General features: G+C 54.6%; 9 protein-coding genes across 9 annotated transcripts; 6 read left to right on the forward strand and 3 right to left on the reverse strand.

The window, feature by feature from the left end:
• Window positions 1-155: 155 nt before the first annotated feature.
• On the forward strand, window positions 156-1102 carry LMH87_007032 (uncharacterized protein; the record flags this gene model as incomplete). Its single annotated transcript, XM_056192057.1, has 6 exons — window positions 156-416; window positions 503-604; window positions 663-707; window positions 777-793; window positions 848-955; window positions 1024-1102. 6 exons carry the CDS (start codon window positions 156-158, stop codon window positions 1100-1102), a joined length of 612 nt encoding a protein of 203 aa, XP_056060313.1.
• Window positions 1103-1221: 119 nt separating this feature from the next.
• Window positions 1222-2263, forward strand: LMH87_007033 (uncharacterized protein; the record flags this gene model as incomplete). The annotated part of the gene is made up of 5 exons (XM_056192058.1): window positions 1222-1422; window positions 1482-1608; window positions 1664-1783; window positions 1844-2035; window positions 2103-2263. The coding sequence occupies 5 exons, from the start codon at window positions 1222-1224 to the stop codon at window positions 2261-2263; spliced, it is 801 nt and encodes a 266-aa protein (XP_056060314.1).
• Window positions 2264-3852: 1589 nt separating this feature from the next.
• On the forward strand, window positions 3853-5834 carry LMH87_007034 (uncharacterized protein; the record flags this gene model as incomplete). The annotated part of the gene is made up of 3 exons (XM_056192059.1): window positions 3853-4730; window positions 4786-5556; window positions 5636-5834. The coding sequence occupies 3 exons, from the start codon at window positions 3853-3855 to the stop codon at window positions 5832-5834; spliced, it is 1848 nt and encodes a 615-aa protein (XP_056060315.1).
• A 537-nt stretch (window positions 5835-6371) lies between these two features.
• LMH87_007035 (uncharacterized protein) lies at window positions 6372-7568 on the reverse strand (the record flags this gene model as incomplete). The annotated part of the gene is made up of 1 exon (XM_056192060.1): window positions 6372-7568. The coding sequence occupies one exon, from the start codon at window positions 7566-7568 to the stop codon at window positions 6372-6374; it is 1197 nt and encodes a 398-aa protein (XP_056060316.1).
• Window positions 7569-8270: 702 nt separating this feature from the next.
• Window positions 8271-9844, forward strand: LMH87_007036 (uncharacterized protein; the record flags this gene model as incomplete). Its single annotated transcript, XM_056192061.1, has 3 exons — window positions 8271-8799; window positions 8858-8941; window positions 9000-9844. 3 exons carry the CDS (start codon window positions 8271-8273, stop codon window positions 9842-9844), a joined length of 1458 nt encoding a protein of 485 aa, XP_056060317.1.
• Window positions 9845-9987: 143 nt separating this feature from the next.
• On the reverse strand, window positions 9988-11061 carry LMH87_007037 (uncharacterized protein; the record flags this gene model as incomplete). Its single annotated transcript, XM_056192062.1, has 1 exon — window positions 9988-11061. The coding sequence occupies one exon, from the start codon at window positions 11059-11061 to the stop codon at window positions 9988-9990; it is 1074 nt and encodes a 357-aa protein (XP_056060318.1).
• A 559-nt stretch (window positions 11062-11620) lies between these two features.
• On the forward strand, window positions 11621-12698 carry LMH87_007038 (uncharacterized protein; the record flags this gene model as incomplete). The annotated part of the gene is made up of 2 exons (XM_056192063.1): window positions 11621-11840; window positions 11896-12698. 2 exons carry the CDS (start codon window positions 11621-11623, stop codon window positions 12696-12698), a joined length of 1023 nt encoding a protein of 340 aa, XP_056060319.1.
• A 561-nt stretch (window positions 12699-13259) lies between these two features.
• LMH87_007039 (uncharacterized protein) lies at window positions 13260-17073 on the reverse strand (the record flags this gene model as incomplete). Its single annotated transcript, XM_056192064.1, has 4 exons — window positions 13260-13622; window positions 13713-14713; window positions 14766-14909; window positions 15306-17073. 4 exons carry the CDS (start codon window positions 17071-17073, stop codon window positions 13260-13262), a joined length of 3276 nt encoding a protein of 1091 aa, XP_056060320.1.
• A 1381-nt stretch (window positions 17074-18454) lies between these two features.
• Window positions 18455-20032, forward strand: LMH87_007040 (uncharacterized protein; the record flags this gene model as incomplete). The annotated part of the gene is made up of 2 exons (XM_056192065.1): window positions 18455-18471; window positions 18532-20032. The coding sequence occupies 2 exons, from the start codon at window positions 18455-18457 to the stop codon at window positions 20030-20032; spliced, it is 1518 nt and encodes a 505-aa protein (XP_056060321.1).
• Between the last annotated feature and the right edge of the window lie 1287 nt (window positions 20033-21319).

Genomic DNA, 21319 nt, shown 5'->3' on the forward strand with positions numbered 1-21319 from the left:
CATACCATTTTCCTACACACTCACACGCGGTAATGAGTGGCCGGAGGAGGTAGTTTTGTTTATTTCGAACGTTCGTCGCTCCCTTCATACTCTACCTGGCCAGACAGCAGGGTTTCCTTTCCCTTCCATTCTCCAAACCACGTGGCTTCGCTACAATGTGCAAAAAGATTGATCTCGCGCGTGCAACCGCCTCGGGGCTTCAGACCCTCTTGAACAGCGGAGAAATCACCAGCGTCGACCTGGTGAAGCAGTCACTGGAGCAAATCGAGCTGCACAATACTCGCGGCCTGAACCTGCGAGCCCTCATATCTGTCGCGCCTGAGAAGCTAGCGCTCGCCCGAGCCGCCGAGTTGGACGCTGAACGAGCCGCTGGCAAGCTCCGAGGTCCCTTGCATGGAATCCCCATGTTGGTGAAGGTAAGGACCTGTGTCTCTCCTATGACGAGCTTGGATTGCTCACTGCTCCCGGAAGCTGCTAATACTAAGCCGTGTTATTGCTTTAGGATGTGGTACAAACTCATTCGCAGCTGGGAATGCCCACGACCGTGGGCAGTTTGGCTTTGGCAAGTGCGCAGGTGCATAGCAATGCAACTGTTGTCGACAAGGTGAATGAACATTCCCTGGATGTCCGCTTCAAGTCGGTAATTCTGATACTCGCCGCAGCTTCACGATAGTGGTCTCATTATCCTTGGAAAGACGAATCTGAACGTGAGTTACCACCAGTTCAATGTATCCGATCAGTTGAAAACTGTGTAGGCTAATTCAATACCCCAATAGGAACTCTCCAGTTGGAAGTAAGTATGACCCTCCGAGTCCCTCCGTGCAGATGGACTAACCCCAGAAAACAGAGGCATGGGGCCGATGAATGGTTTGTCGGCAGCCGGCGGCCAAACCAACTCAGCTTACGTCCCAGGCGGTTTGATCAAGGGTGATGGTGTAATGGGCCATTCGGTGAGGTATGACGTTGGTAACTAATCAGCTTCGTTGTCGCAAACTGACGCGGAGTGCGTTTTTTCTTGTTCAGAATCCCTATGGAGCATCGACTGGATCTGCTGTTGAGGTCTCGGCCGGATTCAGCCCTATTGCCATCGGAACCGAAGTAGACGGCTCTCTCACACAGCCCGCTGCCAGGGCTAGCCTCTATGCCCTCAAGCCTACCGTCGGATCCACAGAACTAGGTGGCATCTTTGCGGTATCGGCCGAGTTCGACTGTGTTGGAGCTATGGCAAAGTCGAGCCATGACCTTGCGATGCTGAGCGAACTGATTCTCAACCCTCGAGCGAGAGAGAAATTGCCAGAAGATGGGTATCTGTCCTTCAGCAAGAGCACATTCGAAGGCCTCAACATTGGGTTCGTCGATCCTGAGATCTGGAGATGGCCCGAGACTTTGCAGCCCCAGCATGGCGACTCTCTGGAAGAGCTGGTAAGCTTACCTGCGTGTCTCATTCGCCTAATGAGTGCTGATCACGAAATGACGGACAGCGAGCGGGCTACACGGAGGCCAGGGATCTTGTTACACGCTACCAGGCAAAAGCAGTTTATCCCGTCTCACTACCACCCGTCGCAGACTTCGTGCTAGACGGCCAGCCATGCACCATCATGGCCATTCGTAAGAAGCCGGAGCCGGATGAGAGAGGAGCTAGACGTAACTGACTGAGCTATAGGACACGTATTCAAACGCAATGTAGATAGCTACCTCGAGTCGCTGACGACATCTGAAGTTCGTACACTGGAGGATATTATTCAATACAACAAAGATCACAGTGGCCAGGAGCTACCTCGAGGTATCGTATATCTGCATGCTTCTGGACATATCAGATCATGGCTGACGATTGCGACGACAGCTTTCCCGGAGCAAGGCAGGCTAATTGACACCCTGGAGAACCCAATTGACCAAGAAATGTACGAGCGGGCCATGAAGCAATGTCGCACTGTCGCCCAGGATAGAGGCGTGGACAAGGTCATGAAGGAGAACAACCTTGACCTGATTGCTTTCCCTATGGACTCACCGTGCCCGAGGGTTGCGGCAGCTGCGGGTAGGCTCACACTGGCCCATGTTGGGCACCAAGTCTCGTCAGTTACAATACACTAACTTCACTCTAGGATACCCCATAGCAACGGTGCCGCTAGGTACACTGAGCTACAATGGCCGACCATTTGGTCTTGCCATCGTAGCTCAAGCTGGTCGCGAAGACCTTCTATTCACGTTTATGAGTGCATGGGAGGCATGTGCGAAGCCACGAGCTGTGCCCTCTAGTTTGTGACCGAAAGGCGACTGTAAAACTAGAAAGGCTTTCGCAGTGCTGTGATGATGTAAACGATTCAAGCTGCTGTATCGCGAGCGGCGGGTGGCTGTTTTCTGATTCTGCCAAGGCTGGGACAGCGTTGAAAGCAGTTGCGGCAGACGCGTGCACGCCAGCGAGGAGAGGGAGCTCCGTCTGCAAGGCCGAGCAGACAACCCATTTTTGCGCCGACATGAGCAGACCGTCTGTGAAGAGTAGAGCAACTGGACGGGAATTGCTCAAGTTCGGCAGTAGAGGCTTGGAGTGGTGGGTGTACCTTGAGATCTATTACATGGCAACAACTGGTGAGGAAGTGGAAATAGTGCGGAGGCAGTGCTGGGGGGGAGATGAAGTTTTGTATTGGTTTGGGCCCTAATTCCGGGGAGTTACAAATGATCTGACAGCTGCTGCCGTGCTTCCGACACCATTGAGCCGGGTCGCACATGAAGAGGCCAGGGCAGGAGGATATTGGGCGAGGCTGCAGTGCACAGCCCCAAAAGGCATTTTTGGGGGGGCAACTAACATGACGGAGAGGAGGTATTTCGATGCTCGGGTTATACGAGAAGTAGTCGGGCCGGATTGGACTCGGCCAGATGATAGTTTAGAAGAAATGAATACGAGAGGAATTGATGATGGAAAAGGATTGAAGGATATGGCAGTGGCTGTCATTCAATCTACAGAATAACAGCAACTCTAAACAGTTCAAGTTGTGATGGTTGGAGCATGTGCTGCTCCCACAGCCGCCTGCCTGTGAGAGGGGTTCAGTCACAGCGCTAAAATAATAAGAGGTCCTTGGAGGGGAATACTACTAATAAGTTAGGTAGTTGGTAGGTAGGAAGCTCGAGGCTCCATCAAGGCGCCGCCCGGAAATGGACCAAAAGCGGCGATGGCTTTCTCTGCATGCCCCGCCAGCAGACCTGCTAATAAGGTCATGGCCGCCCGCAGCCAAGGTCCAACGAGGGCTGCCGCTTTTCGCTCCCCGTCTGACCGGGCGCTGCTGAGCATGAGCCTGCATGCAGCCTACGACTTCGCCTTGCGCTCCAGCAGCCAAGCTCTCCGAGCCAGTCCCGTCGCGTGCCACTGCCACTGCCACACTCAACACCACACCAGCAATCTCGCCCATCGTTCTGACTCTGCAGGGCTGACACGTTTCCTCAGCCTTCGCCTCGCCGTGTTTTTATATTCCACATTCTTCTTTTTACAGATCTGCGCATCGCTTCCAACTGGTAGCCTGGTCAAACAGCACCTCACCTGCACGGACAGCAAACGGCGCATGCGACTTGTGTCACGATACTCGCTCATCCGAGCCTACTTCCATCTCGCGCCCAATCGGACAGCTTCTCGCATGGCTTGGCAGCCTGAAAAGACTCACTGCCGGATCCATTGACGCAAATTTTGTCATTACAATTCGCGACGGGTGATGATGAAACGAGCCGTTGCGCCGACCACTCCACCTACATGACAGCGCGGCGGCACTAGGCGACCTCATTCAAGCTCCCGGTTTGAGTATATATCAGCCGCACCAGGCTTGCGGTCCTCTATTCACCCTCTATACGGCACAGGACAATGACATGAGGCGCTCAAAAATACAAAATGGCAAGACTGTCCACACAGTTCCCAAGACAAACATGACTTCCGACCCCACCTTGCAGCGACTGCTACACATTGACTCGGCTCGTGACGCCCACGCCGCACAGGCGATACTCGACGCAACGCACGCAACCAGCCCTTCCAACGCGCCTCTCAAGAGACAGAGGTCGTCTCGGTCAGCTACCGTCATGGGCCAGAGTAAGAGCAGCATGGCGGCGGATGTTGATGCATACCTGCAAGCCCGCAACCAACTGTGCGAGGCGGAAGCATCCATTGCCTTTGAGCACCGCTGTCGCATGCGTGCCACGCCTCTGGAGCAAGCCGTCGATGGCATCCTTCATAGACTGCGATGCCTCGACCAGGAACGAGTGTATGGTGCCGCCGAGGCGAGACTAGGCCACCGCGGGCAGAGACACCCGCGCTTTGCAGGTGACCACTTTCTGGGCAACGTCGACCTCATTAATCAGACGCGGCTCTTTGACGTGGCAAGCCGTATGCCAAAAGGTGCCCATTTGCACATTCACTTCAACGCGTGCCTGCCGCCGGCCGTGCTGCTGGGCATCGCCAAGGGCATGGAGCGCATGTTTATCACGAGCAGCCTGCCGCTGGTGGCGGACAATGATCACGAAAACTATGCAAAGTGCGAGATTCAGTTTACGCTACTAAGCGCGGACAAGGAGGACGATGCGCCCGGCAGCTTGTTTAGTGCACAGTATCGACCGCGGCAGACGATGAAGCTGGCGGCATTTCTGCAGCAGTTTCCAGAGCAGTACCCCGGTGTGAACGCAGAAGAGTGGCTTTTAGCCAAGCTTGTATTCTCAGAGGACGAAGCTCACGGAGCGTTACAAACAGCAGCCGGGTAAGTAAAAAGTGACTTGCAAACGAGCTGCATAGCACTAACATGATGTGACAAGGGCATGGGAAAAGTTCAATGGCCGCACGAGAATGATGAAGGGCCTCTTCAACTATGAGACGGCCTACAGAAAGTATACACGGCTCTGTCTCGAGGATTTCGTGCGCGACAACATACAATATGCCGAGATACGGCCCAACTTTATGACGAGCAACCAGCTCTACCACGACGACGGAACCGGGCCCATTGACAACACGGGCATCATGAATATCATAATAGACGAAGTCACCAAGTTCCAGCACGAACTGGTGGCGCAGCGACGATACTTTGGCGGCATCAAGGTCATCTACTGCACGCCTCGCTCCCTGGACCCTGCGGGCGTCAAAGCCGCTCTAGACGAGTGTCTTGCATTCAAGCAGCGGTGGCCGGCGTGGATAGCCGGCTTTGATCTCGTGGGCGAAGAGTCGCAGGGACGACCCCTGCGCGATTTCGTCCCAGAGTTTCTCGCTTTCCAGGAGCGGTGCCGCCAGGAAAACGTCGAGATCCCGTTCCTCTTCCACTGCGGCGAGACACTCGACATGGGCTCGGCCACCGACGGCAACCTGCTCGACGCCCTGCTCCTCCACTCGAAGCGCATCGGCCACGGCTTCGCCCTCCCCAAGCACCCGCTCGTGATGCAGCGCATGCGCGCGCAGGGCGTGTGCGTGGAGCTGTGCCCCATCTCGAATGAGATTCTGGGCCTGACGCCGCGCGTCAATGGGCATGCCATGTACTCGCTGCTGGCGAATAATGTGCATTGCACCGTGAGCTCGGACAATGGCGCCCTGTTCAAGTACGTTTTGTCTTTGTCTTTTTTTTTTTCTCTCCATTTGTCTCTTGCTCTCATCGTCGTACTGACAGACTCGACACAGATCATCGCTATCTCATGACTTTTACCAAGTACTCATCGGCAAGGCCGACATGGGCCTCTACGGCTGGAAGCAGCTGGTGCTCTGGAGCATAGAACACGCCTGCCTCGACGACGACGAGCGCAGCACGGTCCTGCAGCAGTGGGACCGCATGTGGGAGGACTTCCTGCAGTGGGTTGTCGAAAAGTACGGCGCAGAGTAGGTACAGGCCGGCCCGTGAGTGGTCTTGTTATAATCTGTAATGAAATTTCCTTTGGCGGTTTCAGCGTTTGTTTTTTACTTGCACCTTTGGGTGGCGGAATGGGGAGGGATCATAGGGCGCAAACTGGATAGATGGATGACCTAACATGAGATGGCAGTTTTCTCATGAATAACCCTGTTTTTTGTTTTCCTTGCAACTGAGTGGTATATATACATCTTTGATTCGCATGCTCATGTTTCGTAGCATCAACCACCAGCGCCTGAGGCTTAAACCGCAGAAATGTAAAACTGCTTTCGTGATGAAACTTTTGTTGTACTCTAGAAATTTATATGTAGGATAAATAATCATTGCTAGTTTGTGACGTCGTCTCTAGTAACAGAGAAGAAGAGAATGCAGCATCTAAAAGAAATCTTTTTAATAATAAAAAATGAACAAGCAAAAAACACCATTTTCATCCCATGACGCCTTTATAAGCCAAAAAGAGAAAGAAAGGGGGGTTACAACAAGGACCAACGGAAACCATTCCGATTCTTGCGTTTAGTCCTCAAAGTAGACGGCCTTTTTCTCAGTGATATCAATCATGCCGCCGCGGAAGCTGCCCTTCTTCATCTTGTTCTTGGCTTTTGTGAAGCCCTTGCCCTTGGTGATGATGAGATCCTCGTGCGCGCGCTGCGAGTAGTCCATGGGCACCCATTCGTTGGAGGCAAACTTGGGGTCGACCTGAATGTCCTTTTTGATGCGCGAAAAGGGCTCGTTGTGCTTGCGCTTGGTAGTCGTGGCGGCGGTGGGCACAGGAGGGAGAGGGGCGGGCGAGGCGCGGTCGAGCGTCACAGAAGAGTCGGACGAGTCCTTTTTGGCTTTGGTCTTTTTGGCCTTGGGCTTGGGCTTCTCTTCTTCGTCTTCTTCTGAGCTGGAGGAGTCGGAATCAGAGTCGGAGTCGGAGTCAGACGAGTCGCTGTCGGGGAGGGCGACGGCGGCGGCCTTTTCAACTTCAGAGTCGGACGAGTCACTGTCGCTATTAGAGTCACTATCAGAGTCGGAGTCGGAGCCGGACGAATCGCTGTCGCTGTCGCTATCAGAGGAGTCCACGTCCATCTCGTCGTCGGACGAGTCCTCCTTGGCGGCCGTTTTTGTCTTTTGCTTCTTGGCCTGGGGCTTCTTCTTGTCGTCTTCGTCGTCGGAGCTGTCGCTCGAGTCCGAAGCCGAGTCAGAGTCGGACGAGTCGTCACTATCGGAGCTGTCGCTCTCCGGCGCCTTGCGCTTCAGCGACTTGGTCGGCTCTTGCTTCACCTCGACCACCACCACCTCCTCGTCGCTGCTGCTGCTATCGTCGGCGTCCTCGTCGTCGGAGCTGTCGCTGCTGTCCGAACTGTCCGAGCTCTCGTCATCGCTGTCGTCGTCGGCGTCGTCGCTCTTGGCCGCAGCCTCCTGCCACGAGGCAAAGACGTCGACGAGGGCGGGCGCCGCGGCCGCTGCGTCCTTGTCTTTGGTGGCCAGGTTCTGGGCCTTGCGCTGCTCGCGGAAAGACTTGTGCGCGGCGGAGAAGGCATTGTCCTTGAGGAACTTTTCCACCATGTCCATCAGCAGAGCCGGGACCGCCGGGGTCGCGGCAGTGCTGGTCTTCTTTGCCATCGTTTTGGTGGAACGGCGGTCTGGAGTCGGTATGGGATTGGCCGTCGCAGGTGTCGTGGTGTCGTTGTTGTTGGAGAATAACCAACTTGGCGGCGCAGACATGTGTGGTTTTTCTCGAACGACTTGAAATAAAAGAGTTCGAGAGAGTGCGTAATGCGGCAATTGCTCGAAAGCAAGGCAAAGAAAGATATAAAGCAGGTGCGCCAGTCGACTCAAACTCCCGACTCGGAAAGAAAAAAAAAGAGGCGGCGGGTGGCAGAAAAAAAATTCTGTGCACCGCCAATTGGAGGTGGGGCGCAGGGTCTCTTATCGGGTTTATCGCAGAGCGACCAGAGTTGGGGGCCGCGGGAAACAGCTTGAAGACAGGGCGCTTCAGTGGGTGAGGTCGCTGCAACGGGCGCTAAGGTTCTAAGCTTACAGCGCCCTGCAGTGATGTTTCTCATTCCTCAAGCGCTGTATTCTGCTGGCGGCCCCTCTGAGACAAGCTGTAAAGCCGTGGCCTCTCAGCGCTGCTGGGCGACGCTGACGCCCGCAGCGACGCGCTCTGCTCCACTGTCGTCGCCAAAGGCAAACGGCAAACGGCCTGGCCTGTTTCCTCATCTCCAAAGGCGTTGATGCTCATGTAAACCATCTCCAGTTTCATATCCTATTTTATTTTCCCGACATTTCTCATCATCCAGGAGACTAGTTCCGAAGCCAGCTTGCTTGGTTCCGTTGCTGATTCATCCAGGGGTGCACTCATTTCCAGCTTTCACTCCCTCCCCCTTCAGCTCCCTTTCGGCGCCAATCTCCGCTCCGTCCAAGATGAACGCGACCAAGCGCAAGTTCAACGCCTTGCTCCAGGGTCTCAACAGCAGCCCTCGGCCCTCCTCTGCCTCTGATCAGAAGCCCAGGAAGACGGCCGACATCACCGCCGGAATCGCGGCGCCGGAATCGCCATTCTCATCCGCGTCACCCTCGCAAAAGAAGCGCCGCATGAGTGCCCTGGCCGGCGACGCGGCCTCGTCGTCCGCGCTGTCGCTGGCGTCCATCTCGTCGCTGCGCAGGCCGCTGCAGACCCCCGCGTCCTCCACAAAGGCCCCCGAGGTCGCGTCCCGGTACTGCCCCGGCGACAGGGAGCAGCTGCTGCGCCGGCTGGCGTCGTTTCAGGAAATCACAAGCTGGACGCCCAAGCCGGATCGTGTGAGCGAGGTCGAGTGGGCGAAGCGCGGGTGGGTGTGCCACGGCAGGGAGCGCGTGCGCTGCGCGTCGTGCCACAAGGAGCTGGTGGTCAAGCTCAATCGCAAAGAGCAAGACGGCAAAGAGGTCTCTGTATTGATTGCTTCAGAAATTGGTAGGTCGCGCATGAGTCTCGATGGCAGCAGTCGCGTGATGGCTAACATGCCATGCAGAGGAAGCGCTTGTCGAAAAGTATGCGGATCTCATTGTCTCTTCACACCAACCGGACTGCTTGTGGAAAAAGCGCGGATGCGATGGTATGCTCTTATACATGCACATCTTCTAACGCCTCCATCTTATACTAACACTTTTTAGACTCGCTTCTGCGAATATCCTTTTCCAATGCCAGCAGCACCGTCGAGGACCTGAGACGGCGTTATGATGAACTCTGCTCTCGCCAGTCGTTTCTTCCTTATGAATTTAATCTCCGTCTGCCCGATGAACTCGCCCTTGACACCGTCCTCGAGCAACTACCTGAAGCCTTCTTCACTCACACCCCTCCCGCAGCTGCGGCTGCTGCTGCTGGACAGTCTCCTAACCGTGCCGCACTGGCTCTAGCCCTCACCGGGTGGCAGGGCCTCTCCAACGCGCGCATCGGCGCTGTCCCCAACAGCGCCTCATGCCACACCTGCCAACGGCGTCTTGGTTTGTGGATGTTCAAGAGCAAGGAGGTGGATGAAGACGGCCAAGTGCTGGTGCCGGCTGCCATGGATTATCTCGACCCCATACGTGAGCACCGGTTCTTTTGCCCGTGGAAAAGCCCGCAGGCGCAAAGCAGAATCGGCGCGACGGGCGAGGACGCGCAAGCCACTGCATGGATTACACTGCTTCAAATGCTCAAGAACGAGTCTAGCTTGCGCCATCTGTACGAAGGGCGCACAAAGAAGCCCAAGCCTGTCGAGGCGCCACTCGTGCCGGAAAAGGAGAGAACAGATCCTGCTACACCCCAGAAAGCAGCTCCAGTCTTGCCAGAGCCCATGTCTAATAGGTCTGCCAGGACAGCTGTGCCCGAATTGGATGAGGCGGATCGCGATGCCAAGGATAAGGAGAGATGGGCTCGTCTGAGAAAGGTCAAGAGCCTTTTTGATACGAAATCGAGCAGAAAAAACAAGAAACCAGAAGCATCGCAGCCAAACAAAGCAACGACACCCCAGAAATGATGATGCGGGTATATTGTTTATTGTATATTGTACATAGATTATTTGCTAGTTCTGTCTCGTATGTATATGAGACTGTGTTTGTACACTCTCGCTCCCGTTCGAAATTTCGATACAATGTAATCGTACAATTTTTTGTTACCACTTCAGGACTTCCACACAATGTCGTCAAAAGACACAATCTTGCCCGTGTACGAAATGTTTTCCGGCTGCTGCTCGACCGCGGCATCCTCGACCTTGAACCCTGCCATGTCCAGGATCGCCGCCCGCACGCCTCCCATGCCGGCCCTGTTGCTCGTCTTGCCCATCTGGCCCAGCCCCGCCGCCGTCACAAACACGTCCGACGACCAGCCGGCGTCCTCCTCCCAGTTGCTGCCCGTGCCCTTTTGGATCCGGCGCAGCTCCTTGCGCACCTCGGCCGCCTTTTCGGCGCACCTGTCCGCCCAGGTGCCGCCGCCGCCGCCGCCCTTGCCGCGACGCACGACCGCCTTGTCGGCCTTGGTGACGACAACGACGGTGCGCACGTTGGCGTCGGCCAGCGCCTCGAGCAGCCAGCGGTCCTCGGGCATGAGGCGCTTCTCGGCCGACAGCAGGACGACGGCGCCGCGCAGCGTCTTGCGCGCGCCGAGGTAGCGCACAATGGTGTCGCCCCACGTCGTCTGGCTGCGGTAGCCGTAGCCGGGGGTGTCGAGGACGACGAGGCTGTGCTTGGGCGGCGGCGTGCCGTGCTGCAGGGAGGACCGCGGGATCTCTGGCGCGGGGCCGACGCCAAAGGCGTTCATGAGCGTCGTGTGGCCCGGCCGGGGGCTGGTGCGCGCGATGCCGCGCCGGCCGGCGAGGCTGTTGAGAAAGGTCGACTTGCCGACGTTGGAGGCGCCGAGGATCACCACCTCGGGCACGTGCTCGTTGAACGGGTGGTCGCGGAACTGCGCCGCCGAGTAGAGGAACTGCGCATTCTTTTGGAAAAAGTCGGCGGCGTGGCCGAGCTTGGCCTCGTCTTTGCTGCTGCTGGGGTCGGTGGTGGTGAGTGTGGAGGGCGAGGATGCGTGTGAGATGATGCTGGTGTAGGCGGCGGGAGAGTCTATCGAAGGGCCTTCTGTGGGAGATTTGGTGGTCCTTTGTGGTTTCGGCGGGCTGATTGGTTTAGAAATGTGCGAGATTTGGCTTTCAGAGAGGTATCTGCGTGCGCTGGCTCTTGTTGTTTGTGATACCAGGGGCATCTGCCATAACAGCGAAACTGCGCGTCGAGACATTGCAGGAGCAAAGAATGAGATTACCGGGCCGTATGTAGCATAACTATTATTTTGTACCGGTATATTATGAGAAACTTCTTAGTAGCATGCGTTTTGATGAAAAGGAGTCGTTTTATGGAATGTGAGTGGGTGGTTTGTTGAAGTCGTCGACCCAACTGAAGTCAAACCTCCGAGGCCAACATTAGGTAAGGGTTTTCTTGCCTCCACGCACCACCCTGCACCACATTTGAACCAGGCACTTTCAACTCTACTTATACGACCTTTTGCTGCAACCACAATCAAGCCTGTTTTCATTTTTTATTTTTATCTTGAGAATCTTATATTGGGTGTGGAATCTTTTTACATTCGCCAGAGCACGGCTTCCTCGCGAGCTGCATTCAAATCTGTGCTTGAGACCGTTTCTTTGCATTGAGTCAGACGCAGTATTCAAGTGTGGTCGAATAACCGAGCCAGCTGCAAAGTCGCCAGGCGTGTTATAATGGCCACGATAATGGAACTAGATGCGCATGAGCAGCCCACAGAAGAAATGAGGGCAAAGTGGAAATCATGGGCCAGGATGGAGGCAAAGGACGTGAAAGACCATCCACGGATTGACGATCCGCGGAAACCACCTGAAGAGAGTGGCTTCATCCAGACGAGCAGCATCACCAAAGAACAAAGGCGAGAGGCATTCTCGCAATTTGGTGAAGAATTCGCCGACGAAGCCAGAGAAGACGTGCCCGTGTTGCACCATCCTCTACTACCAGGTACCAAACCCCCCCGCTCATCAACTCACACCATTGTCTGACAACGTACTCCCAGGCCTTCTGATAGCACCTTCTCTCGTGCCACCCACCGTACAGATAGCTGCGCTCGACAAGATGCTGCATCGGGACCTCAGCGACCGCAAGCACCAGACCAACCTCCATCTCCACTACGACCTCCCCTACCTCGAGGGCGACGACGGCGAAACCGACGCCCCGCGGTCCCTCTTCTCCCTCGCGCCCGAGTCCCCCGTGCGCTTCACGCCCAAGGACCCCTCCGTGCACAAGCCGCTCTCCCCCAAGCAGGTCTTCTCGCGGCGTCTGCACTGGGTCACGCTCGGCGGGCAGTACGACTGGACCAACCGCGTGTACCCGGAGCAGGAGCGGCCGCCCCCGGCCTTCCCCTCGGACATTGCGCGCTTTCTGCAGGCCATGTTCCCCGCGACGGTCGCGCAGGCCGCCATTGTCAACATCTACACGCCCGGCGACACCATGATGATGCACCGCGACGTCAGCGAGTTCACCGACAAGGGGCTCGTGAGCCTAAGCTTTGGCTGCGACGGGCTGTTTATGATTGCGCCCAACGTAATGCCGGCAGCGGTGGGGGTTGAGGAGGAGGAGAAGAAGAAGAAGGCAGAGGTGGAGAAGGACTACCTGCTGCTAAGGCTGCGCTCGGGCGATGCCATCTACATGACGCAAGAGTCGAGGTTTGCGTGGCACGGCGTGCCCAAGATTGTGCCGGGCACGTGCCCGGAGTATCTCGAGAACTGGCCGGCGCGCGAGGACGGGCAGTTTGGAGCGTGGGAGGGCTGGATGAAGAACAAGCGTATAAATCTCAATGCTCGACAGGTGCGAGACTAGACGAGTATTCCTTTTGTCCTGGATATAAAGACAGAAAACACTGAAATAATCACTGAAAAGAAGAAGAAGAAGAAGAAGAAGAAGAAGAAGAGGAAGAAGAAGAAGAAGAAGAAGAAGAAGAAGAAGAAGAAGAAGAAGAAGAAGAAGAAGAAGAAGAAGAAGAAGAAGAAGAAGAAGAAGAAGAAGAAGAAGAAGAAGAAGAAGAAGAAGAAGAAGAAGAAGAAGAAGAAGAAGAAGAAGAAGAAGAAGAAGAAGAAGAGGAAGAAGAAGAAGAAGAAGAAGAAGAAGAAGAAGAAGAAGAAGAAGAAGAAGAAGAAGAAGAAGAAGAAGAAGAAGAAGAAGAAGAAGAAGAAGAAGAACTCATGATCATAGTCTTGTACATCGTATTTATTAAATAAAGTATCGGCTGAAACTAGAAAACAAAATGACACAAGCTCGCTCATGGAGGAACAATATGAATGAGTCCCATGGAAAAACGACGCCGCTGTATGCTTTTGAGGAAAAGACCGTTCCTCCCTCCATAGAAAAAAATATCAATCCGCTGTACGTCCTCTATCCCGTCTACGCAAAGCCAAAGCCCTGCGCATTCTCCAGCGCCATTCCCAGACGCTCCCGCAGCACTTCCTTGTCGCGGTACTCGGGCAGCAGCAGCGTGCCGTAGCACGTGTACGCCGTCGGCAGGTGGCCGCCCTCGGTCTCCTCGCCGTTCTTCTGGATGATGAACTGGACGTTCTTGAGGCCGCTCACGGGCACACGGTCCGAGGCCGTGACGAACTCGAGCAGCTTGCGCTTCATGCGGTCGTCGTAGCGCTTCACAATGGACCAAAAGTCGCGAACCGTGTGGTGCGACGTGTCCCAGCCGACGTAGCGCGTGTACCGGCGCAGCTCCGAAATGTCAATCTCCTGCACGCCCTCCACGACGGACTGTAGAATGGACGGCGTGAGCAGCGTCAGAGACTTTTCGGGTAGACAGGCGACGAATCCGCGCCGGAAGCAATCAAATTGGTGACGGACCGAGTAGTCAGTGAGATAGCGAATGTAGTCGGCAACGTAGTCGTCGCGATTCTCATTGGTGACGTACGGCGCTTCTGGCACATCGCTAAGGTTACTGATAGGAGAGCCCGGCTTCTCCTTGTGCTTGTCCTCAAGCATGTGTATCGTCACATCTTTGCCCACTCCTGGTACAGAGAATTCATAGGTTCGGGCGAAGATGTCCTCAATGAGGCCGTCCTTTTCATCCCACTCCAAGAGCGTAGTCAAGCCGCTTGTCAGCTCCGGCCAGCCGTCGGCAATGTGGTAAAGTTGATCGACCGGTTCTCCGAGCAGCTTGCGGTAAAAGGCTTTCGGAAAATTGACAGGCAAGGTCAACCCGTTGTATACAGCAAGAGAGAGAAGCAAGCCCATGAGCTCAAACTTCCAGTCCTCAACAGCGGACTGGGGCTTGAACCATGCCATGTAATTTCTATCGTCCACCGTAAATGCTCCGTACACAGGGTCCAGGCATTCCGCAACAGCTAGGCGGAAGAATTCTTGCTGCACGCCACCAGAGTCGAACCCCTCTTCGCCAGCATCCTCGCCGAGGTGAATTTTGAGAGGACGGAGCAGCTCTCGCTTTTGACGCCGCCAAAGCTGATCGAACGCGTCGCGAAGAACGCTGGTGCGGCCGATATCCAGAACGAGGTACTTTGATGCGGCCGTTCTCAGCATGTCCTTCAACACGACCTTGTGATGAGGATTCGTTATCAGACTCCCGGGATCAACGATGGCGCTCATGCGACGCTTCAGAGAACTGGCCTCCTCGAATGTGCGGCTCATGCATGCAAAGTTGATAGATCGGAAATATGTGACTAGCATCTCGGATCGGAAGAGGTAGGGATAATCGAGAAGATTTCCCAAGCTGTCTGTTGACTTTGTCGCCATCCACTGTACAGGCACACGCATGGCATCAAGGCGTTCAGAAAAGTATTCTACCCGGAACTGGATTTCTCCCAGCAAAAGAACATTTCTGTTCGCATCTACCCACAGTTAGCATGTACCTCGTGTGTGTAGCCCAGTTTTAAGACTTACAAAGAGTGTCCATGAATAATAACGCCCCGTAAAAGGTACCATCCTTGTGAAACTGAGCCTTGCCATCCCACTCGTGCAGCAAGACCGCTCGGGCCCAGTCAAGGAGGAGGGTCGGCACTCTTGTCTCATGCAAGAGACGCTCCTCTGGAGTGAATTCAAGTATGCGCTCCATCCCAGAGTTTCGCAAGTCAAGTTGTTCTAATAACGAACCCAATGCTGGCTTGGCATGTTGTTGGCGAATAGTTATGGAGAGAAAAAGACGACGCGCTAAGCGCAAGGCTAGACTGTTCGAAAAGACATCATTGTATGATAGGCAGAGGCCAGATGAGCGTCGGTATGATGCACCAGAATTTGCTAGAGCTAGCCCATGTGAGCGTACGCGGGAAAGGTCGTATAGCGTTTTTGAGTCTGAGACAACAGGTACGAGCGCGACGAGTGCGTGAAGACATATTGACGTGACACTCTCGGCTTGGCATGCTGAAAACCGCCTTGATTTGCCTGTTTGCTTGCGATTATTGTCCTCTGGAAGTGAGAACAAACTAGCGGCCGACATCCATAGGCTATGGAGAACGAGACTTGGCGATGCTCTGGTAAGGCGAAACATGCAGTGCCACAAGGTATGCGAATCGAATAGTTTTCCATCCTTGCTGAAAGATGTAACCAATGCAGCTGGATCGCTGAGGACGCTGAATAAGGTTTGTTCGTGAAAGGCTCTCCACTCGTTTTTGTACACGGCGTCTCTTTGTCGGGGCGTCCTCGCCCAATGTCCGTGCCTATCTTGTAGTTCTGAATAGTCTTCACAGTTGCCTAATGTGCCGTGAAGCGAATCCTCCGATGTTCCATCGTCGATATACACATCGCAGATGAAGTCGATAATCTCAATATTGAGCTGCGACAGCGTTTGCGGTAGTGGGTAATCTATGGCTGCAGCATCGTCGAGATCCTCGTTTTGCACTTCTTCAGCCGACTGCTGTTTAGGTTGGTGTTCATGCTCGTGAATGCTGCCTGGCCGCGCTGGTTTTGACATTTCTTCCTTGGTACTCTCCTCACCGTCTGACGAAGTGACGGTAACTTCGTCTGCGACGGATGCGGGAATCGGTACGTTTTCGAAAAAAGCTGGCTTGAATGTAATGGTGGTTGGAGATTTCGTTCGTCGCGAGAGCTTATCGGGATGATATCCGTTCATACGAGTCGACCGGTGAAGCGCAGTATTATCAGCTTCGGTGGTAACGCAGACAGGCTCGATAGATTTACGTCGCGTTGTTTCGACCGTCGACTTAGGGCGGAAAGCTGGCTTTGAGGTGCGTTTTGGAGTAGATTGGTCCTTCTTGCCGCGGGACTCTGCAACACCATGTACATCGGTGTTCGGCAAAGGCTTGTGGGGGGAGGCAGTAGAGTCACGGTTGTCATCGTGGTCGCGTGCGTCTTTCCCAGGGACTGACTGAGGCTCAGACGAAGGGGTGGGTGCTGCCTTTGGGGGCGATTGTGCTGAGGAATCAAGGTCGGATATCTTTTTAGACATGGCGTCTAGGGAGTTTGGCGTCAGCCATTCAATCATCTTGAACGCGACCGTACCAAACGCCGTAGCAGCGAAAGATCTGTAGTCCCGAGTAACAGGCCGCTCGGAGACGCAGATCTCTGTCGAATTTTGCAAAGGTTCGGTTTCTCGAGTCGCATCGTTAGTTGCCGTCTCCAGCAACTCTGCACCCTCAGATTTCGAGCGAGGACCGTCCTCCAACTGCGACTGGTTGGCTGTCTTGCTGCTTGTGTTTTGAGCGTTGCCGTCGGTCGATTTTTGGTGGCTAGGCTTTGAGGCGGAGCATTTTGAGAAGACCAAGTTGTTCACTGCAGGAGTGGTGTCCCTCGTCCGTCTTAGCGACGGGCATATGCCCCTTTCTGGATTGTCCTGGCTGGCGAGATATATGGCCAAGGTCCTGGCGCTCGTGGGATTGTATCGTCGGATTGGCGATTTACCGACGAGGCGCTTCCGGCAGCTGAAGCATGTTGGTGTGATGCAGGTTGCATTGCCGCATCCATCGCGCAGCTGATGGATGTAGAGTTGGACGAGGAGTTGGAAGTCGTGGCGACGGCTGGCACGGTGGATTGCGTAGACTCGACGAGGGTTTTCGATGTCGCGAACGAAGGAACTGAGTTGGGGCGGCGCATCGGACGGAAGCCTAACAAAAGGCGATTCTTGCCACAGGCCGGCGAATAAGTCATACCGGTCTTCATCGTCGGAAAGGCCCTCAGGACGACGATTCGAGTCGCTGACGCTGCGCTGGGGCAGCCGAAGTGCCTGGGCACTCATGTTGGTGACGGCTAGCGGCTCATCGGAGAGTGTTGGCCAAGCCTATATCGCGGTGCAGGAGTTGCAGCGGAAGTAGGCATACAGTGCAATAATCAGCGCTGTCGAAGGGAGCAAATATGATGGATGGATGGATGATTGAATGAAGAGTTTGGGCGAGGGCTCTGATTGAGGTGCGGCTACAGTTGTACAGTGCCCGGTTGGCGCAACCGGCGGGCGGTGGAGTGGCGTAAACGGGGGCTCAGCAACGGCTTCAGCGGGCTGACCAAGCTGGCAAGCTGGCAACTGAGTACGTAGGTACCTACCTCAGGTACCTAAGTAGTACAGACACCAGACGGTGTAGTTAACAACGCCACCTTGCGAAAATACAATAATAGACCTAATTCAATACAGGATGTAGCCCTTATCACGAAAAATAATAACCCTAAAGATTATAATAGCACGGCATGTGACGAGTCTGTGCTGATGCCGCTCGAAAGTTTCAAGGCCTAGGAAATGACGTCCATCCAATCCGTCTTCGGGATCAAGAGTTTACACTCACAGCCTTTCGGAGTTGTACCTCGGACAACATAGTCGCCGGTGTCTCTCAGATTATTTACGAGTACACTGATCTATGCTGACACCAGGCGGAGGATGTGCAACGCCTGTCGCACAAAGGGTTGCACCGGTGCTGGTCTTGGTATACCTTTAATAGAACAACAGCCACAAGAAAGTAGGCACGTTTAAGTACATTATAGCTGTGTAAATTCTTTCTCATCTTGAGGAGTATGATTGTATCTTTACTGGCAACTGGCTACGTAGCAAGCCGAGTCATGGTGCCCTAGGCAGAGATGTCCAGAGGAGGCTACTCTTTGACAAACCTGGAGTGAAGGCCCGACTAGTCCGTCGGCAGCATCCCATGATGTCGATGCCGAGGCTGCATTCATTATATTTCAGTTAAAAATGTCTCTGAAACTTTCCATTTTAGCCGATATTTACTTCGCAGAAGTTCTGCTGAGGCTCTGTCGTCATACTGGCTGGCAGGTTCCGGCCCCACCATGCCCTTCCCTCCTAGGCAAGCGGTGACTGAGCCAAAAGGAAGTGACCCCGCCACCAAAAAAACTATCGCCACACGCAAGGCAGTATTAATAATTTTGCCCCGCGAAGAGTCATCTTTTCCACCTGTTATAATTGAGGCCGGAAGCACGGATTCGCTCATTTTTGGCTCGCACAGCCTCTCTTCTGTGATCAACTCTACTTCTTCTTTACCAGTTTCGTTTTCTGGCATCACAATATGGCGAGTGTACAGCCTGCGGCGGGCGCCGGGGCTGCGCCGTCGTCTCACCCTTACACGTGCAATACCTGCCAAGTTGCGTATAGAAATATCGACCTCCAAAAAGCACATATGAAAAGTGACTGGCAGTACGTTTAACACTTTTATGCCATGCAAACCCACGGGAGTATAGTTCTGACCGCAAACAGCCGATACAACCTCAAACGTCGTGTCGCTACCTTGCCCCCCATTTCCGCTGAAGTTTTCTCCGAAAAAGTCATCCAGGCCCGAGCCGCCACAAGCGCCGAGACCGACAAAGCCTACTTCGAAAAATCGTGCGAGGCCTGCAACAAGACATACTATAGCGAAAATGCCTACCAGAACCATATCCTCAGCCAAAAGCACAAGCAGAACGAGGCGGCCGCCGGACCTCGCAACGAGGAGGAGACCAAGTCCGTCGTCAGCTCCACGTTTTCTCTAGGCGAATCTGTTCCCGTTGCCAAGAATGGCGTCGACTCTGACGCCGAGGACGAGTTCAACGAGGTGATCAAAGGTCTCCAGAAGGCCAAGCTATCCCAGCAGCGCCCCTCCCCCGTCAAGCGCCCGAGCCACCCTCGCCCGACCACCGAAGCAGCCAGCGAAGACGCCGAGGACGCTGCGACCGAAACTGGTACAGCCAACGGTAGTGCGCAGGAGCCAGTCTGGACTCTCAACTCTTGCCTTTTCTGCAACTACGAGTCGCCCAGTGCGCCCCTCAATGCCCAGCATATGGAGAAGTTCCACGGCATGTTCATTCCCGAGAAGCCCTATCTGACAGACTTGGACGGTCTTTTGCAGCAGCTCCAGTCCAAGATTGGAGAAGGCCATGCCTGCTTGTTCTGCGACAAGACCAAGACTTCAGTCTACGCTGTGCAGACCCATATGCGCGATACCGGACACTGCAAGATTCCCTATAGCACTGAGGAGGAGCAGCTTGACATCGGCGACTTCTACGATTTCCGTGGGACATACTCGGACCCCGAGGAGTCTGACAGTGATGATGAGATGGCCGATGAAGATGCTGGTGGTGCCCGTGTTTCCAAGCCCAAGGCCAAGGGCGACGGTGAGAAGAAGGATGAGGATGCCGAGGGTGACGGCTGGGAAACTGATAGCTCTGCGTCTTCGCTGGATTCTGCAGACCTTACGGCCGTGCCGGCAGAGGGCCACTACCACCAATACGATAGACTCAGCAAGCACCCACACCACGCGCGTACTGATCCGAGGCCCAGACATCAGGTCGATGGGTGGCACTCGCGCGCGCACAAGCACACGCATGCTGTATTTTATGACGACTATGAACTTCATCTACCATCTGGCAAGTCAGTTGGACATCGCTCGCTCAACAAATACTTCCGCCAGAACCTCACCAACTACCCCACGCCCGAGGAGCGCGCGGAACGCCTGGCGATTGAGGGCTCCGAGCGTCCCGGATCCGACGATGAGACCGACGGCCGAATGGTTCGCAGGGAGCGTGGCCGTGGCCGCGCAGTGCTTCCAAGAGGGGCTGCTGGTCTGATTGGAGCTTCCGACGACGCAAAGAAGGCTGTTCGCAAGGAAGAGGTGCGCGCGCGCAAGCTGGAGAACTACCAGACGAAGAAGCGGGCCCTCGCCTACGGAGAGAGCAACAACAATCAGAAGTTCTACTACTACCGCTACGATGGAGGTGGTTAGACGATGGATGAAAAAGACAATCATAGACCTGGGGGGGGCGTTTATTGTGGTGTGCTTTGGTTGATGAATAAAAATTATGATTTCATGTTGCCTTCTCTTTTGCGCTTGGATGCTCAACATCGCTGTGAGGTGACCGCACGTGGAAATTAACAATGTCATCTCTAGCATAGGATGGCGTAGTAATAAAATGCAACTGACGGTTAGGCTGCCTCCTATAAGACGCAACGACGTGTAAAGACGCGAAGACAGAACGCGAAACTAGACACAACGCCAGCCGGAAGAGTACAGCCGGCACCTGTGAATGGATCGCGTGCCTGGTGACGGCGAAAAGAAGACTGTAGTTTGTGCAGTGCTACAATCTACCATGTGACGTGAGACAACGGCAAAGATTCGCTGCAACGGCAAATGAGCAACCACGCCAGACGTCTGCCCCATTCGGCCCGAGCATAGATTTGAATAAAGGAGGTAAATGCACTGAGCACCGGACGCATGCTGTACGAGGAAGGTGGCAAGCAAAAGCATGGGAACGTGAAATGAAATAGGGGAACACATGATGGGTGCGAGCGCCGCCGCCAAAGAAGGGCGGCAACCCAGGTGGGGGTACTTTGACGGATATTAAGGCAAAACCAGTTCTATAGGTCACTATGCATATCGGAGATGACGATGCGTCGAAGGATGTGATCAAGGAGAAGAGGAGGGGATGACCGTGTGCCGGAAGGGCGGCATCCAGTTTGGGAGGCTTCTGGCAACAGTTTGCCGGGAATGGGAGAGACTTACAGACGGAGGTCTCTCCAGCCAAGTTTGTCGGTGAGATGCTGAGATGCCGGAGGGCTGTGTAAATGTTGGTTAGCCAGTTGCCAGCCAGGCTAGCCCTACAAGCTATGACGGCCGGATGGGTGTTGGATGCATGCTGGATTGGGCCCGAGCTAATATGGCTTGCATGAGGCACTACCTGTAATTACTTAGACCTCGCTGCTTTGCCCCTGAAGACAAATGGGGACGACGCCTGCTTTTTTGCTTGTTATTTAATTTGTCGTCTTTACTGGTAGCCTTCTCTGGCTCTCCATTCAGCCGATCGAGCGTGGGGATGGATGCTGCTCCTTGCTCTTCCTGTCTAGTCCTGTCTCTTCCCCCGCAACTCCATACGTAGAAAAAAGAAAGACAATGAAGGAAGAAAGCAAACAGGTGACTCGAGAACGGACAGGAGAAACATCCCTCCCCCCCGGCGGCGCCCTAGCTCTATTTCCTGCCGTGCATCAGATCGCGGAAGGATGGGGGAGAGGCTTA

The sequence above is a fragment of the Akanthomyces muscarius genome, chromosome 1 (assembly GCF_028009165.1).
Source record: "Akanthomyces muscarius strain Ve6 chromosome 1, whole genome shotgun sequence".
Classification (NCBI taxonomy): Eukaryota; Fungi; Ascomycota; class Sordariomycetes; order Hypocreales; family Cordycipitaceae; genus Akanthomyces; species Akanthomyces muscarius.